General features: G+C 55.0%; 1 protein-coding gene across 4 annotated transcripts; it reads left to right on the top strand.

Moving 5' to 3' along the window:
* Positions 1-3425: 3425 nt before the first annotated feature.
* EGR3 (early growth response 3) lies at positions 3426-14981 on the top strand. Of its 4 annotated transcripts, XM_045069486.1 has the most exons (3): positions 4992-5052; positions 5501-5553; positions 6383-14981. In XM_045069486.1, the coding sequence occupies exons 2-3, from the start codon at positions 5514-5516 to the stop codon at positions 7390-7392; spliced, it is 1050 nt and encodes a 349-aa protein (XP_044925421.1). In that variant the 5' UTR covers positions 4992-5052; positions 5501-5513; the 3' UTR covers positions 7393-14981. The 4 variants fall into 4 exon arrangements, with proteins under 4 accessions (XP_004763332.1, XP_044925422.1, XP_044925421.1 ...); XM_004763275.3 differs by lacking the exon at positions 5501-5553 and having other exon boundaries at positions 3426-5052; positions 6383-11550; XM_045069487.1 differs by lacking the exon at positions 5501-5553 and having other exon boundaries at positions 4889-5024.
* Positions 14982-16420: the final 1439 nt, after the last annotated feature.

Here is a 16420-nt window from a genome sequence, read left to right as displayed (position 1 = left end):
ATGTCCACAGGGTTCCCATGGACCCAACTTCTGTGGCTTCAGAAGGAGCACACCCTCAAAAGTCTTCATGGCTCTCTACAGTCTTTGCCCTCCAAAAGCTTCTAGGCAAAATTCACCTAGCCTCAGCTGGCTGTCATGATCAAACAAATAGCAATGACCTCGAGAATACCCAGCGGGCCAGGCAGAGTCCACCAATGACCTGTCTGTCTCCTGTGCACATCCTGGGGGGGCACCCCAAAATGGAAAGCAATGGAACACCCTTGAGGCAAGGGTCAGTCCAGAGCAATCCTGCCAGAGTGGGCCTTGTATACAAGTGTCTGGAATGATGTGAGGAACACCAGACACTCTGTAGTAGGCCAGACATCCGCTGCTTGTCACTGGGCCTGCTACTGACAGTCAAACAGTCCTCCAGCACTGAGTGGCTACTATCTCCAAGGATCATGCAAAGCAAAGGGCATCATTCCTTTGGGTTATTTCTTACCCTTCTTAAGCATTTTCTTTTAAAATGCAAATGGCCTCTGGGAAGAGCAATGCAACAATTGCTAACACCCCAGATTGGATTAATAGGCAGTGGGGGGGTGGGTCTGTTATTGTAAGACTGCTGAGGTCTGGATATCTGTAGCAAAAATGGGAGCTCAAGTTCAGAGGTGACTGCAGAACTAAGGACCAAAACATAGCAACAACCTGGCCTTTTTCGGGGGTGAATTCCTAGGGTCACATTGACTCCTCCCTTTATCCTTCCACCAAGACAAGCATCCCAATGGCCCCCATAAACAGCAGCAGTCCCCAGAATGCAGCTGGCAAGGAGAGCCGGGTTCCGTGGGAGAGAGCAGCCAGGGGCTGGGCGGCCTTGGCCCCAGCGCAGAGGGGCTGGGCCTGCCTTTCACCATCTCCAGGCTGAGGATGCCCTGAACCAGTGCCTACTCGCTCCACAAGTCCGGGGCTTGGAGTTCAGGTAATTAGGCCCTTGGCATTCTCACCTGAGCCCGCCAATAAAACGGAGACAATCAACCTCAGCCCCTGTTCAGGAGGGAGAGGAGAAAGAAGGGGGGAGGGAAGAAGGAAAGCTTTTTTTCTATGCTGAATTCAAGGCTTGGCAACCAGACAGGAAGATTATTAGTCTATAAGCAACCATTCCAAACACCCCATACCCACTTCATACCCCCCCCCCCCAGCTACCCAGGGCTGGTGCTCCCACAGAGTGAAGACCTTTCTTTAACCATCTCTCAGTGCCCAGCAGGTACCTGGCATGCAAACCAGACTTTCTTTTTCCCCTAAATAATAAACTTTCATGCTTCTTGTGTATGATCACACGGATGTGGGATACCTGGCCCTTTTTAATCCCTTGGTCACTTATGCTCACACATAAGATGCATGGTAGCTGGGGGAGAATATATATACTGATAGTAATTGCCATTTATGGAGTGCTTGCCAGGAGGCTAGCTTAAGTATGAGGATTATTTTATTTTAAGTTTCCTAAGCCATAGGTACTATTATTACCCCAATTTACAAACAAGGAAACTGAGGCTAAGAAAGAAATTCCGAAATTTGCCCCAGGTCACACCGAAGTTTTAATGAATACTTATTTAATTGAACTGATGGTTCCCATTCTTTGTCAAGAACTAGTAGGAAGAAGTGGGGGGAGGGAATCTGCCCCCAAAGACTCATAACCGAGCTCACCAACAGGTAAGCAGAAGGTGGAGCAGGGGGGCAAGCTCTGCTCCTCCCTCCTCTCCTTTCTTGAGTGCAACAGGTGCAGCTAGCCTGGAAATGTTTCCCGGCCATGTCTCCAATGGCTCACTCCTCCACAGTCTCTGGGGTCCTGGAAGCTCTCAAGGATCCCAAATTCTTCCCCTGCCTCTGTTTTCCCTAACGTGGGCCGCTATCGGCCACAACTAGGGTTTCCAGCTCCTCGACTCTCCTCTCCTGGGTAGAGGTCTGGCCGAATACGGAGGGGGTGCATCGCGGCAGCGTCCTCAGGAGTGGAGGACCGCCCGCAGGTCTCCCGCCGCCTTCCCACCACCCCCGCAGGCTGAGCTGTGCCTCGAGCAGAGAAACAAGGGCAGTGGCAGTCAGTTCGGTGGCCTGCCGCTCGCCCAAGGCCGCGGCCCCGGCGGCGTCTGCTGGCCCCTGTCAGGAACCCGCGGAGACCCCTGCCACCTCCCGGTGCCCGCGCAGCAGGCGAGGGGCCAGGTGCAGGCGACACTCGCCAGTCACCGCCACTCCCCGCTTCTCCCTTGCCGCCAGGCTCGGCGGCCAGAGGCCCAAGCCGCCGGCTCATTTTTCACGCCCCCCAGACCGCCTCTCTAGGTGACGCTAGAGTCTGTGCGGTTCCTTTAAAGGCTGCGGGTTCCGTTCTTCTTTCCTTTTCCACTGGATGCCAAAATATGCAAATCCGGGGACCGGAATCAGCAGCCAAATCGAGGAGAAGGGGCGCGGCCGGCGCGTCACCGGATCCGCTCCTTGTATGGCTCTTCCCGGCTTGGCCCGCCGCCCCGCGACCCTCCCTGCAGCCACCGGGGCCCCTCCCCCGCCCAGCCGGGCTCACACTGCCGCCCACGCCCCCGGGCCGGCCGCTCGCCCCCCTAGGGAGGGAGCCGGGGGCGGAAGGCGCTGCATGCCCTGATTCCGGCCGGAGCCGGGGACCGCCGCAGAGCGCACCCTCCCCGCGCCGCGCAGGCGGAGGAGAGCCCGGGGGCGCAGCGCCTCCCCGGTATAGGTGTGGGGAGCCTGGCGCGAGCGGCGGCCGGGCTGGGGTGGGGTGAGGGGGCTCGCGGGCGGCGGGAATCCCTCCTTTCCCAAGAACCAGAGAAGATCCGGGGGAGGCCGGGCCCTCCTTCCCCCGGTTCTCCGCCGAGCCGAGGGGAGGGGAGCGAGGTTGTCATCCACCCCCACCACGACGAGCAGCTCGGGAGTTCCTCCCACACGTCCCCGGCCCGCGTGGCCCTCCCACGGAGTGAGGCCCGGGATCCTCTCTTCCTCCTTGTCAACACTCCCACTCCCCCTGAGAAATGCACGTTCCCCCAACCCCGACTCCCCAGCGCACGGGGTGGGGAGGGCGGTTGGAGGGAAGGAAGGAGGGGACGCGGGATTCACCGCGCCCACATGGCCACCGAGGAGGGAATCCTCCCACGCCAAGCCGGTGCCGGTGTGATTCGGGGTCGCTCCCCCACGCTCCCTTTCTCTCCTCCCGCTCTCCCGCGGCCCGGCCGCGCGCGCTCCCGGAGCAGGCCTCGGGGAACGTAGCAGCCGCCCCCGGGATCTGCTGCCGCTCCGGGAGGTGACAGCGTTCCGGTCGACAAACAGGAGGCCCTTGACTGCAGGGCGCCGGCAGGCAGCGATGGGGACAGCCCTGTGGAAGGCAAGGGGGAGGTCAGAGACTAGAGGAGGTGGCTCAGAGACGGGGGGGGGGGGGGGTTCGGCTTGCTCCTGCTGCAACTCTGTGGCGGGCCCTTAGCAGGCAGCAACAGAAAGCGACAGCGCCCGGGCCTGCCGGGCCCTCCTGCCATCCCGTGGCCAAAGGGGTGCTTTGGAACCGTTAGAGAATCATCAGGGATTTGGTGCACATATTTCCTATCCCCTCAACTTCATTCCTATTTCTTTGCCACCCAAACCGCACACCCCCGACCCCAAAAGCGCGGGGCTCTCGCCTCCGACGCAGCCACGCTTTAGCCATCAAGGTCTCCAGCCGCTGCGCTCGGCGGGGAGTCAGCACAGGGCCAGGGTCCCAGGGAGCGGCAGGGGTGTCTGCGGAAAATCAGAGCGAGAGCCGCCAGAAAGTGGTGAGGATACTGGATCTGCGATCCCTGGCCCGCTAGAATCCTCCTGGAAGGGACGCGCTCCCCGTCCGTCAGTCTCAGGCAGGGTCCTAGATGCGAGAGGAGCGGCTGGAGCGGGGTCGGAGCGCACACCTTCCGGGCTCCCCAGAAGTTCCCAGGCTGCAAAGGGACCTCACCGGTAGTTCCAATTCCCTTTATCCCTGCTTGGGGTGTTGGAGGCCACTTGCAAACAACTCAGCCCCCTCCCCCGCGGTACCAGCGCGCTCCCAGAGAGCAGACCTCCTATAAACACATAGGCAGTTATTGCTTTTTCAACTCCGCGCCGAGCGCTTTACTCTTTGCGATCGGATGCTTCCCTCTCTCGTCTCGAATTTTCCTTCATTCTTCTATTTTATTTTTCTCTTTCTCTCATTTTCTTAAGGTGCGCGAGCGTTGCGGGCGCCGCATGTTGGCTGCGGCCCGCTTCCTGCTTTCTAATGTTCCATTGTGAGGAGCTTCCATTGTGACGTCGCGCCCCTTCGGCTGGGCTTTGTCTGTCCATATATGGGCAGCTACGTCACGGAGCTTTCCCGGGGCTCAGATAAATAGGCTGGTGGAGTTCCCTGGCTGGGAGCTTTTGGGCAGCAGTGAGCTTGCTAGGAAGCGGCGGGGCTGGTGGTGGTGGTAGCAGCGGCAGCAGCAGCGGCAGAGGCGGCGGCGGCGGCAGTGGCGGCGGTGGCGGTGGCGGCACGGGGGGCGGGGGGGCCGCCAGCGCGCATCTGTTTGTGAGATCAATACTGAGGCCGCGTCCAACCCCCTCGGGCCGAGATTCCCCCTGCCCGGGCCGCCCCCCCACCCCCACCCCCCGCACACGCCCCCCCCCAGCCTCTTACGGCACCAGCTGAGGCACCCAAGAGGATTACCCCCTTTTGCCCTATCTCCCACCCACCCCAAAAAGAGAAGATCCCCTCCTCTGGCCCACCCCTTCCCCTCTTCCCTCCCCCTCCCCCCGAACTTTCCCTCTCGCATGCTTTTCCCCTGCACCACGGATCGCCTCTCGGATGCCGCTTGCCTGGAAGCTGCGTTAGGAGCGAGCGGCGGCGGTGGCGGCGGTGGCGGCGGCGGCAGCTCGGGAGTGCTATGACCGGCAAACTCGCCGAGAAGCTGCCGGTGACCATGAGCAGTTTGCTAAACCAACTGCCTGACAATCTGTACCCCGAGGAGATCCCCAGCGCGCTCAACCTCTTCTCTGGCAGCAGCGACTCGGTAGCCCATTATAATCAGATGGCTACAGGTAAGGGCGGCGGGGAGGCGGCGAGGCAGCGAGGAAGGAGAGGGGAAGAGAGGAAGAGGAGGAGGGAACGAGCTGGCGATCTATGGATGGATGGATGGATGGATGGATGGATGGACGGATGAATGGATAGATGGGTGGATGGATGGATGGATGGATGGAGAGGTGGGGGGCGCGCTGGGAATTTTCCGGGGGGCGAGTTGCTTTTCCCACCCACTCCTCCCGCCCTCCCAGATCGGGAAGGCTCGGTTGGCGACGCCACGGTAGAGGCTTCGGTTCTCCCGGGTGGGGGCAGCCGCCGACCAGAGGGAGGTAGGTGCGAGCGGCTCTGGGGTTCTCCACTTAGGGGGCGCGATCGCCAGGCTGCGCGCAAGGCGTGGTGCTGTCTCCCCCTTTCCCGGGAGGAGCCCAGCGTCCCTTTCACCCGCGCTCTCCCCCCTTACTCCCTCAGCCTCCCACCCGGGATGGAGCCATGTGCGGCGTGGAGTCCCCGCGGTGGGAGAGGTACTGCGACGCTGCCTTTCCGGGGCGTTCAGCAAAGCCGTGGGGGTGTGGGGACGGCGGGAAGAGGGAGGGGGGTCCACCCGCGCGGGGGCCATCACGGGGGGCGATCCCCAGCCACGGGGCTTGGGAAGAGCGGCCACTCCCGCCATGGAGACGCGGGCCGGTTTTCGGCCGCCCTCCACCCTCGCTAGCTGAGGCTGGGCTTTCCCCCCTGCAGCAAGAGCCGAAAGCTCCTCCAGGCCTGGCGAAGGTTGGGGCACGGGAAGGCGGCGGGAGAGCTCCCTTTGCGGGCAGAACCCCTCTACGCGCGGAGGACAAAGCGTCGGAGCGCTCCGGGTCGGCGACCCGGGCGTGGTGCGCAATGGGGGCTTCGTCCGGGCAGGAAAGGCGCGGCGTCCAGGCGCGGACTGGGCTAGGGGAAGAGGCCGAGTTCCGTGCGCTAGAGAGCGAGAGCCCGGCGCGCTCCGGGTCTCAAACTACCTGTAGCTGCTGCTACCTGCCCGCCCCACCTCGGAAACAACAACAATGCTTCTCGCGTGCGCGCGTGTGTGTGTGTGAGCGTGTGATACGTGAGTGTGTGCGCGGCGTGTGCGGTGTGTGTGTGCAGCCGCCACTCCACACCCCGATCCGTAGTATTTTGCTGTATCCAGGTTGCGCCCGGGAGCGCGGCACCGCCCGCTTTGCGCTCAGGCGCAGCTTTCCTCCTACCCCGCGCGCTCTTCGCTCCACCCGGCCGCACCCTCCACACCTGGGCGAGGACCTGGGCGCCCCGGCCCGGGAGCCGGCTCGGCTTCACTCACCCCTCCCCTCTCTTCCCCGCTCTCCGCAGAGAATGTGATGGACATCGGTCTGACCAACGAGAAGCCCAACCCGGAACTCTCTTATTCGGGCTCCTTCCAGCCAGCCCCCGGCAACAAGACCGTGACCTACTTGGGAAAGTTCGCCTTCGACTCCCCTTCCAACTGGTGTCAGGACAACATCATTAGCCTCATGAGCGCCGGCATCTTGGGGGTGCCCCCTGCCTCAGGGGCACTCAGCACGCAGACCTCCACGGCCAGCATGGTGCAGCCGCCGCAGGGCGACGTGGAGGCCATGTACCCGGCGCTGCCCCCCTATTCTAACTGCAGTGATCTCTACTCGGAGCCTGTGTCTTTCCACGACCCCCAAGGCAACCCCGGGCTCGCCTATTCCCCCCAGGATTACCAATCGGCCAAGCCGGCCTTGGACAGCAATCTCTTCCCCATGATTCCTGACTACAACCTATACCACCACCCCAACGACATGGGCTCCATTCCGGAGCACAAGCCCTTCCAGGGCATGGACCCCATCCGGGTCAACCCGCCCCCTATTACCCCCCTGGAGACCATCAAGGCGTTCAAAGACAAGCAGATCCACCCGGGCTTTGGCAGCCTGCCCCAGCCGCCGCTCACGCTCAAGCCCATCCGGCCCCGCAAGTATCCCAACCGACCCAGCAAGACCCCGCTCCACGAGCGGCCCCACGCGTGCCCGGCGGAGGGCTGCGACCGCCGTTTCAGTCGCTCGGACGAGCTGACCCGGCACCTGCGCATCCACACGGGCCACAAGCCCTTCCAGTGCCGGATCTGCATGCGGAGCTTCAGTCGCAGCGACCACCTTACCACTCATATCCGCACGCATACGGGCGAGAAGCCCTTTGCCTGCGAGTTCTGTGGGCGCAAGTTTGCGCGCAGCGACGAGCGCAAGCGCCACGCCAAGATCCACCTCAAGCAAAAGGAGAAGAAAGCGGAGAAGGGGGGTGCGCCCTCTGCGTCCTCGGCGCCCCCCGTGTCCCTGGCCCCTGTGGTCACCACCTGCGCCTGAGGCTCGGGCCCCCAGATCCCCACTTTTCCCCTGCAGTGTCTCCCAGCTGCTCGCCTGAAAGCAGAGGGGAAAGCTAGCCACGGAGGCGCAGGGGCCGCGCCCTGGCCTCTCCATGGACGTAAGGTCCCTTGTTCCCCTTCGATGTCCCCCGTTTCCACCCTTTCACACCGGCCAACGGTCGGGGGCCAGGGCAGGAGGCGCCCTCCCTTCGCTGCCCCCCCTTAACCAAGGCGTGGGGGCGGAAAGGTGGCGTCTAGCCCGCTTTGTTCAGTGCGGATCGTCTTGATCCAGGGGCCGCTGGGCCGCGCCAAGGACCTGCGGGGGACTGAAGGCGGGGCCCGCCCAAGCCTCGCCCGACCCAAGCACCTCACGGTTCCCCCCACGTCTCCCTCGGTTCCCCCTCGAAGACCCGAGAGGGGGAGGGGGTAAGGAGCGCACCAAAGCGCAGAGCTTGCTGCCCGCCGCACGCACGCGCGCCTGCGTGCGGGGATGCGCGCGAGTGTGCGTGCTCGCGTGAGTGTTATGTGTGTGGGTGTGTGGGTGTGCGCGCACGCGTGTGTGTGCGTGTGTGTGTATGTGTGTGTGAGACTCTTGAGCTAAACTGGGCTGTGTCCACCCCAAACTCTTCCCTACATCGGGTCCCCAGGCCGCTGGGGAAATGTCCCAGGTTGGGGGCCTGCACGTGGCCGGAGGAGACGGTCTTCCATCTGCTCGGAAATCATGTTTCTTACAGAAATGCCTCAGAGGCCCGCCGTGGGGCTTCTACCGCCGTATAGGGGTGGCCCCTCAGCACCCCTCCTTTTCCGAGCGCTTCCCTCTCAGGCCTCAGGGCAGTTTGATCTGCGGGGAGAAGGAGCAGCCATCACTAAACCTGCCTTGTAATAGATCTATGTCCTCAAGCCCCACTTTCCAAAAGCTGTGTTGCTGAGTTTGCTCCTCTGCCCTTTCCCCCCCTCCTCTCCCTTCTCTCTAAAGCCTTCACCCATCTCTTTCAAAAATCTTCTTGCAGAAAGGCAGGCCTCAACCAGCCACCTCATTTCACCATCTTTCTGTTTTCGCTCACTCATACCCATTTCTCCTTCTCCTCAGTGATGGGAAAACAGGCTCATTTTTTCATCCTTTGTCACTGCCCACACAACAGGTGTGTAGAATTCAAAGCTGTGTATATGGTGTGTGTGTGTGTGCGCGTGTGTGTATATACACACGCACATACATACATATACATATATATATAATACACAACATGTTCTCTCAGCAAAATAAAATCTCCAAGGCACTTGGCGATCCAGTGCAGTGCACTGGAGTAAAGAGAATTTGTAGGTATATAAGCTTTAAATGATTTATTTTTTATGAAAAATTTAACCGATGAGATTATATCTACATAGGTGTGTGTGTATATATATACACATATATATGTATGTACGTGTACGTGCATGTACATTTACATATACACACATCTCTGTCCAAATTTTCCCTAAAAATATGGGTATTTTTGCATTCATCCCTGTTGCTGAAATGAGGCATTATTTTTTCCGCACCCAGCTCTCACTTTCTCCCTGCCCTACCTCACCTCTTCTCAGGCAACCCCCCCTCCCTAGCATTTCCTCCCCCCACACACAGGGGTGACTCTTTTGAAATGGAGTAGTAGGGAAGGTTGCTCTCTGACACAGCTTCCAGCAGTCTTGACTGAATGTACTGTTCCCTCTTAGCGTTATTTCTCCTGCGGTCACTAAGCTGCCCAGAGAGAAGGAACAAAGGTCTGGAGTTTACAGAATGTCTGTTTTTAAAGTCACTTTATGCGTTTCCCACTTTTTTTTTTTTTTAAAGAAAAAAAAGCATCGGAGGTTTTTGTTTGTTTGTTTGTTCTTTGGGTTTGTTTTTGTTTCCTTTGGTGGTGGATAAATAATACTAAAAAGAGTCTAGTGAAAGGGGAAAAAAATGAAAGAGCAGGGGGATTGTGAATTTCCAGGTACTTGGACTTTTTTGTAGAAGGAGAGAGAAGAAGATGAAGTTTGCCAGGAGGGCCCATATTTTTTCAGCTGAAGGGTAAAATCTTTCTTTGCAGAGACAGTATTTTGCTGAATACTTTTTATAATGTGATGATTATTAAAAACAAAAATTTTGGTCACTTCAGAGCTGGAAGGAGGAATCAAATATCCTTTAATATTTTTTCCTTGCTCCTTCTGGTTTATGCATGTCACTGCATGATAATCTGAGTTTTCCTTTGTTTTAATAAAACTGTTCTCAGACATTTAAGCTTAAACTAAGAGAAAAATAACTTTGTTGCCAAAAGGTTGTGCTATCCAGATTTTTTTATATGTCTGCATGTTTTAAAAAAACAACAACAAAAGAAAATGCACTCTAACTTATGTGAACTGAGAGAAAAAAAATCAGGTTTTAAACAGGAAAACCTATGGGGAATGATATTTTTTGAAAGACTTTTGTATAAAGTTGAGTACTTAGAAAAAGACAAACCAGATGTAATATATTTTGTGGATGTTTTTATTTCTTGGATTTATAGTACCTTATACTAAGGTTAAAAAAATATGCTTGATATTGTGAAAAGGTGAAATTCTTCACCAACATTTCATTTGCTCCTTTGTCACATTGTTATGCCAATATAATATAGTTAATGAAAACAGCATTTTTAAAAACCGAAATATTGAAATGGTGTAATGTTGTACCATTTGCACTGTGAGCAAATGCTAATACAGTAAAGATATTGTGTTTGCTGACAATCAGCCGGCCTATTAATCTCCTTATTTTATTTCTTGTTTTCATAGTATAAAGTTTTGGTTTGGCCTGTTTTTTTGTCTTGTTTTGTTTTTGGCTGAAGGTTGATTTGATAGGTTCTTGTGCCAGGCTTTGTTGCTCTTGCTCTGAAAACTCAATGTGAGACCTGGAATTTGGCATCATGAGTAAAGCTGGTCAGAGTTTGACGTGGGCTCTGCTGTTTCAAACCCAGTGTCGAGGGTTCACAGTGGTTCTGACGCTGCTGGGAGTCTCAGACTGCCAGAGAGATGAGGCAGGCAGATGAGATCAACCCGTGGGAACTGGAACTGGTGACTGGAAGCTTCTAGAAGCCTTCTCCTTTGTTTCTAATGGCTATTGAGGGTACAGAGGCGGGGATCTTCTAGTGGCTGAACTATAGCTCTGGGAGCACCAGAGCAGGACCCTGTGGAATCCCTAGAGCCACACCGAGTAGTGCTCTTGCTACAGCTTTTGAAGCCTGAAAAACAGGTGGAGACTTGAGAGAGGGTTCTTCAAGGTTGGCAAGATAACCAGAGAGATTGGAAGCTCTATTGTGGTCAGATAATTGGGAAAAATCAGATTTAAAAATTATGCAACTTCGGCCCCACTTGGGCAGGACTCTCCAGGCCTCACTATTTGTAGCTGCCTGGGAAAGAGGGTTTTGGCTGAAAAAAAGCAGCTTTTGCGAACTCCCCGGGATCCAATGCTTCTGAGAGTTGGAGGACATACAAGGAATATTTTATACAGCATTAACCCCTCACATCTTATGACTTCTATCTCCCCTAGAGCTGATGCCACCCCCACTCTTTGAGCTTTCTTCCCTGAGAAACTTGCCCTTTCTTAACTGAGTTCATTGGCCAGCCCTAGAGCTTTCTCCCGGTTCTCTTAAAAAGATACATACCAACCCCCTCCCCAGCACTTTCTTTGTGTGTCCCTAGCTCCACTCTGCTCCCTTCACCTTATTTACAATCCTTTATCTTCCTGCAGCTTATTCTAGAATGATCCTTGGACAGATCAGTCCTTTCTCTTCCTTTCTTCCTGCCTGCCCTCTAAAACACTCAGTTGGGCTTTTCTGTTATGTATTTTGTGTGTCATCTGCCTCACTGAAGCTTGGGGGCAGGGGCTCGGTGTCTGCATGCTGCATAGACATAGACGTAGACACAGCAACTGGGGGACCATGTCTTGCCGCCTGAAGCAACCATCCAGTGACAGAAATGGAGTACAGCATCCCGGCTCAGAAACTGCTCTTGCTGCCCCTGTCAGGCCCATCGCCCCGAAAAATGTGGGTGGTATTTCAGTTGGCTTCAGTTACCAAGAAGTTGAGGGCAGACCCGGGTGTAGGTGGTGGGCCGTGGCCCTAGAAAAGAATGTTTTTTGAAGTGTGAGATCAATAAAGAGAATGCTGTATGGAATCTTACATTTTCTCACCCACACAATTCTAGGTCACGGGCTGCCATCTTGAATTCCCTTCTCTCACCTCATGAAACTTTCAAAATTCCTAACTGCAACTATAGCCACAAGGAAGTATCCTTTTTTTCAGTGAAGGGAATCCAAGATGGCTGAAAAGCCCTAAAGATTGAGCATATAACCCACCTCTTTGCTAAACTAGATATTTGCTTCCAGATTTCCATGTGTTTTTCAAGGGCATATTTATCAGAGAATGATAGCGTCACTGGGTGTCTTCATAGTTAGCATCCGGCCCCACCTGCACCTTCTCCAATCAAATCAGGCCCTCAGAGTTACACTTTCGTCAACAGTGTACTATGCTGCATGATTAATAAACTCACTTCCCATTGGTGCATATTACTCAACCCAACCTGGTTCAACCACTGGGTTACTTGACAATATGGCAGCCCGCCTGGCTGGCACCAGCCCTGTGTGGTGTAATCTCTGATTCATACTTTGTAGCTAGATAAGGCTGTCCCAGATAGCATCATACCAGCAACCCAACCTGCCTGGGTTTTGTAAATATGGGGAGAGGAAACTCAACCCTCACACTTAGGGATGAAGTAGAGAGATGGTAGAGGAAAGGGCTGAATAGAGCTATCAGGAGAAGGAAGCAATGGAAGCTTGGCCGGGAGGAAAATCAGGCATAGAAATATGGAAGGGGCTTAAATATGTCCAAAGCAAGCTGTAAGGTGTTCAGGGTAAATGAAAGGATTTCTCTCTATCTTCCTCTCTCTCTCTCTCTCTCTCTCTCTCGTCTTGGGAGTGGCTTTACCGGAGGTGATGACTCTTTGCAAAATTGGACTCCATGAACTAGGGCTGGGTACAAAGGAGGACATACTTCATAAGAAGCGGGGGCAAGGAATGGCTTATTTTCTAATGGTGGGGGTAGTAGTGATGTAAATGTGGGTCTACATATTCTTCTCAACTATATAAAAAGGAATAGCGAGGTAGATCCCGACGATAGCAAGGTAATGGCTAATGGCCAGTGGCTACTGATCCCCTTTTACTAATCCAGAACTTGCCTGCCATAGACGAGGGGTTGTGAGCTACCTTTTCCTGGCCTCAGTTGGTTGGCCCTCCTGGTGCCATGGAATAATAAGCCTGAGGAAAGTAGAAGGCCTCTGCGTGTCCCAGTGACCAGAAGTCATACTGGCAAAGTTTTAACAACTGGGGGGAAATGGCTTTCTAAAAGGTGCCATGCGGTTTTCAAAAGAGGTCATAATCCTTAATCTATCCCAAGTGGTTCTTTTTAGAAAACCCACTCTTTATAGGAATGGGAATGAGGTTTCCAGAGGAAGAAAAAAGATCTAAGGGACTCTTGGAGCCCCTTGGTCACCCCAGTCCCCGGGACAAGGCTGCAAGCAGTCAGGCCCCTGTCAGTCATCCACAGTGGCCAGGGACATGTCTGGCCTGGTCAGCCTCTCCCAACATCCCAGCTCTGGAAACTTCACCCCTCTTTTTGCTTGAAGGTTCCTTTCTATCCCATCTCTCATATTTTCAACAATTGGTCATTTTCAAGGAACAGAGGTCACTGTTCATAAGTCACTGGCTTGTCCATGACGGGGGAAGGAAGGGACTAGACCCTGACTCACTTGCCTAGGATCTTCATTCCCCATTCTCGTCATGGTTGCCTTGTCTGGCGTTTGAAATTGGGACAGTCCCTGCCTCCACCTCTGCTAGCCACCAGGAGCCCAGTGCTCCTCAGCCCTCCGACCTGGGCGTGAGAACAGTATTTCTTCCCTTCCGGCAAACACGCAGATGGCTGGAAGAAAGGTTTCTGAGGAATCTTACAAAGGAGCTGAAGCACACAGAACATGGCCAAAAGCTGCAAACAAGAATGAGATAACCCAAGCTTCTAGATGGTACTGGCTGCTCACTAGGAAGGCTCTCATGTTGAGGCTGGGTGGGAGTTTGGCCGCCGTGTGGTTTCTTTAATGTTGCCTCGCCTGCTTCTTGGCCTCGTCTCTAGGAAGGCCCTTGTATGTTCTCTTAGGAAGAAGATGTGGGGCTTTGCCGGGTTACTGATATCTTCCTCTCCTCTCAAGGTCCCAGGACAGGGGACAAAAAAGGCGCTCTCCTGGACCTCAGGAAGCCCACCCAGCACCTACGGCCTCTCCTTCACCCATTCCTAGGAGCCTCTGTGATTCCACAACCCTCCCATCCTCTCACTGCCCAGCTGTGTTCTCTGGGCCCTGCTCATTTTGCTTGGAACACAAATGCAAGTCCTTCGGGCTGGCTCTCCCAGTGAGGCCTGCCCAGGGCCGGCAGCCATCTTTACCTCAGGACTTCACAGCGGCATCATGGCCCACACAGAAACAGACTGCTCTGTTCTGAACTGGCTGACAGCTGACTTGAGTCCCTGTTTGAGTTCCCCACTGAGTTCCTAGTTATAGTCTTAGGAATGCTTCCACCTCTTGGTTCCCTGGGAGAAAAGAGATGTCAGACGCCACTGAGGCTGGGGACACCCCAGCCCTCCAGAGGGAAAGTTAACTTTGTCTCTACACCTGTCTTGTTTGGGGTAGCTGCCCCCCCCCCCCCCCCAAGAATCAGGTCCCTGTCTCCAGCACAGAGAGAGAGAGAGAGACATTAGTGACCAGAACAGACTGGGGTCTCCAGGCACGTGGGCTTCTTCTCAAGCACAGGCTGTAAGAGCTGTAGCACTTTCTAGTCCTTTGCAGTTTGCTTTCCATTCTTCCTTGTCCCCTTTTCCTCCCTGCTTAGGAAGGTCAGGCCCTCCAAGCAGGAAGGCAGAAAATCTCTAGTGCCTGTGTGACCCCAGGGTCCTAAGGAAAGTCTCCTTTGGGGCACTGGTTCATTGCTCAAGACTCCGTCTTAAAACCTGGGAGGTGGTTTGATAAGCCAGCTCCTTGGCTTTTCCCTTGGGGCCCTTAGCCCGCTCTGGAGTCACCATCTCCATCTCCGTCGGCATCTCAGCTCCGCCACTTGCTTATGGTGTGACCGCTGACAGATTTCTTAGTCTCTCCCAACCTGAATTTCCTCCTCTGGTCATAACCCGCCATCACGGAGTTCCGACCACACAAAGGATATGGCACCTGATTCACAGTGGATGCTCTGTACATGTGACTTCCTTTCTTCGTCCCTTGCCCTGTCCTCTTTTCCGCACCCTCCAAACACAGAGGCAAGAAAGCAAGCTCTGTGTCTGCCAGAGATCCGCAACACCAGTTCAAACGGAGCGGCGGCAACCTCCGGTCCTCACCACCCGCCCCCAGCTCCAGCCCTCCGAGGGACATCTGTATTCTGAAAATGGATCCTCTCCACCGCTCGTCCCCCCAAGTCCACCCAGAGGACACAGTCCGTCCCGTCCGCTCCTGGCTGCAGCTGCTGTTCATTGTTGCCGTTTCCTGGCTGGCTCCTGACCCCATCCCAGGTCCTCTCTTCTCTCTCACTTTGCTGGGTGGATATGACACCTTCCCGATGCAGTATCATCTGCAAAGTTAATTAATGTGTCATTGGGCTGTTGCCTGCTTCCTGATCCTTATCAGGGATTTCAATAAAACGCAGCAGCCCCAGTTCCTCCCCGTCTGTCCCTCTCCCTGGATCTGAGGCTTGTTCTTAGTCATTCATCCTTGACCTCTGCCTTCTGGCCAGTTCTCAGCTTCCAGCCTCAGGGCTGATGGAACTGTCCCGGCCCAAGCCTAGTCTGGGAGCAGAAGCACCATCCAGGGCTGTCCTGGCCATGGTGATCTAGGAGAGAATCGCGGATAGCCCGGGCCCTTAGCTCATCCCATCGCCTTGAGAGGTTCCCCTGCATTTGAGGTGCCATAAGTGACCCTAACTGTCCAACACCCTCTTTTCTAGGTAAAAAAAAAAAAAAAAAAAAAAAAAAAGAGGCTCCCAGAGCTTCCGTGACTTTTCCAAGATCTCATCCAATAAAGGAAGAGCTAGGACTTCAGATCCAGACTCTCAGTGGAGGGCCCCGTGGAAAGTGCTGGTTACTTCATTTCCTCAGTACTATGTGCTGAGGGACACAGCATCCTTCCATTCATAAAGCTTCTTGTCCAGGGCAGAAGCAGGTAACAAATACGTATGTTGGATTGTGATATGTGTTACAGAAAAATACAGCAGGGTGACTGGAATGAGAGGTGCTGGGTGGGCGTTACAATCACGTGGGGGGTAGCATAGGGAGCAGTCCTGTGGCCTCACTGGAGAGGGGCCTTCATACAGATGCAGGAAGTGCTGGAGGCAGTCCTGTGGACATCTGGGCAAGAAGGAACAGCAAGTTTAAGGCCCTGTTGGTGGCCTTCTGGAACTATTCAAGAAGCCACATGAAGCCAGAGTGGCCAGGGACAAGCTCGGAAGGGGACCAGGAAGAAGGGGAGAGAGCTGGACTCATGCTGGGCTGCTAGTCCATCTCCCTCTTCCCAGTCTGCCTCTCTTCTCTGCCCCCAATGATTCCCCTTCCCCACTTGGCTTCCTAACCACCCCCCTGCCCAGCTGCAGTCTTCATAACCTTGTTCTCATGTCTTCTCAGAGGCCACTGATGATTCCTAAACCCCAGCTTGGCCAAGGACAGAAAGAACTGCCTCCTTCAAGAACCACAGCCCAAGAACCCTTTCCCTTCCTGTGGACACTTGCCTTGGTGCCAAATCCCTCATAAGATGAATGACTCTTCCTAATGCCCTACTGTCTCACTATGGGAATCTCCCTTGGCGTCCTGTCGCAGAAATCGCTCCTTGCAAGCCAGCTTCCTCCTTCAACTGTGGCCGGATTGGCCATGTTTCCTGCCTTGGCAAAGAGCTGGTGGGTGGCCAGGTTCCTCCAATACAGTTATATTCTCACACGGACCCCGAGCCCTGAATGTGCCCAA

The sequence above is a fragment of the Mustela putorius genome, unplaced genomic scaffold (genome assembly GCF_011764305.1).
Source record: "Mustela putorius furo isolate JIRA1106 unplaced genomic scaffold, ASM1176430v1.1 tig00003937_pilon_pilon_pilon, whole genome shotgun sequence".
NCBI classification, from domain to species: Eukaryota; Metazoa; Chordata; class Mammalia; order Carnivora; family Mustelidae; genus Mustela; species Mustela putorius.
This window is presented reverse-complemented; position numbering and strand designations above follow the sequence as displayed.

Excerpts from the sequence above, each read along its gene's own strand:
- EGR3 (XM_004763274.3), top strand. The coding sequence starts at position 5,175 with ATGGATAGATGGGTGGATGGATGGATGGATGGATGGAGAGGTGGGGGG. Across the intron at positions 5,554-6,382 it reads GAGTCCCCGCGGTGGGAGAG|AGAATGTGATGGACATCGGT; the intron begins GTACTGCGACGC and ends CGCTCTCCGCAG.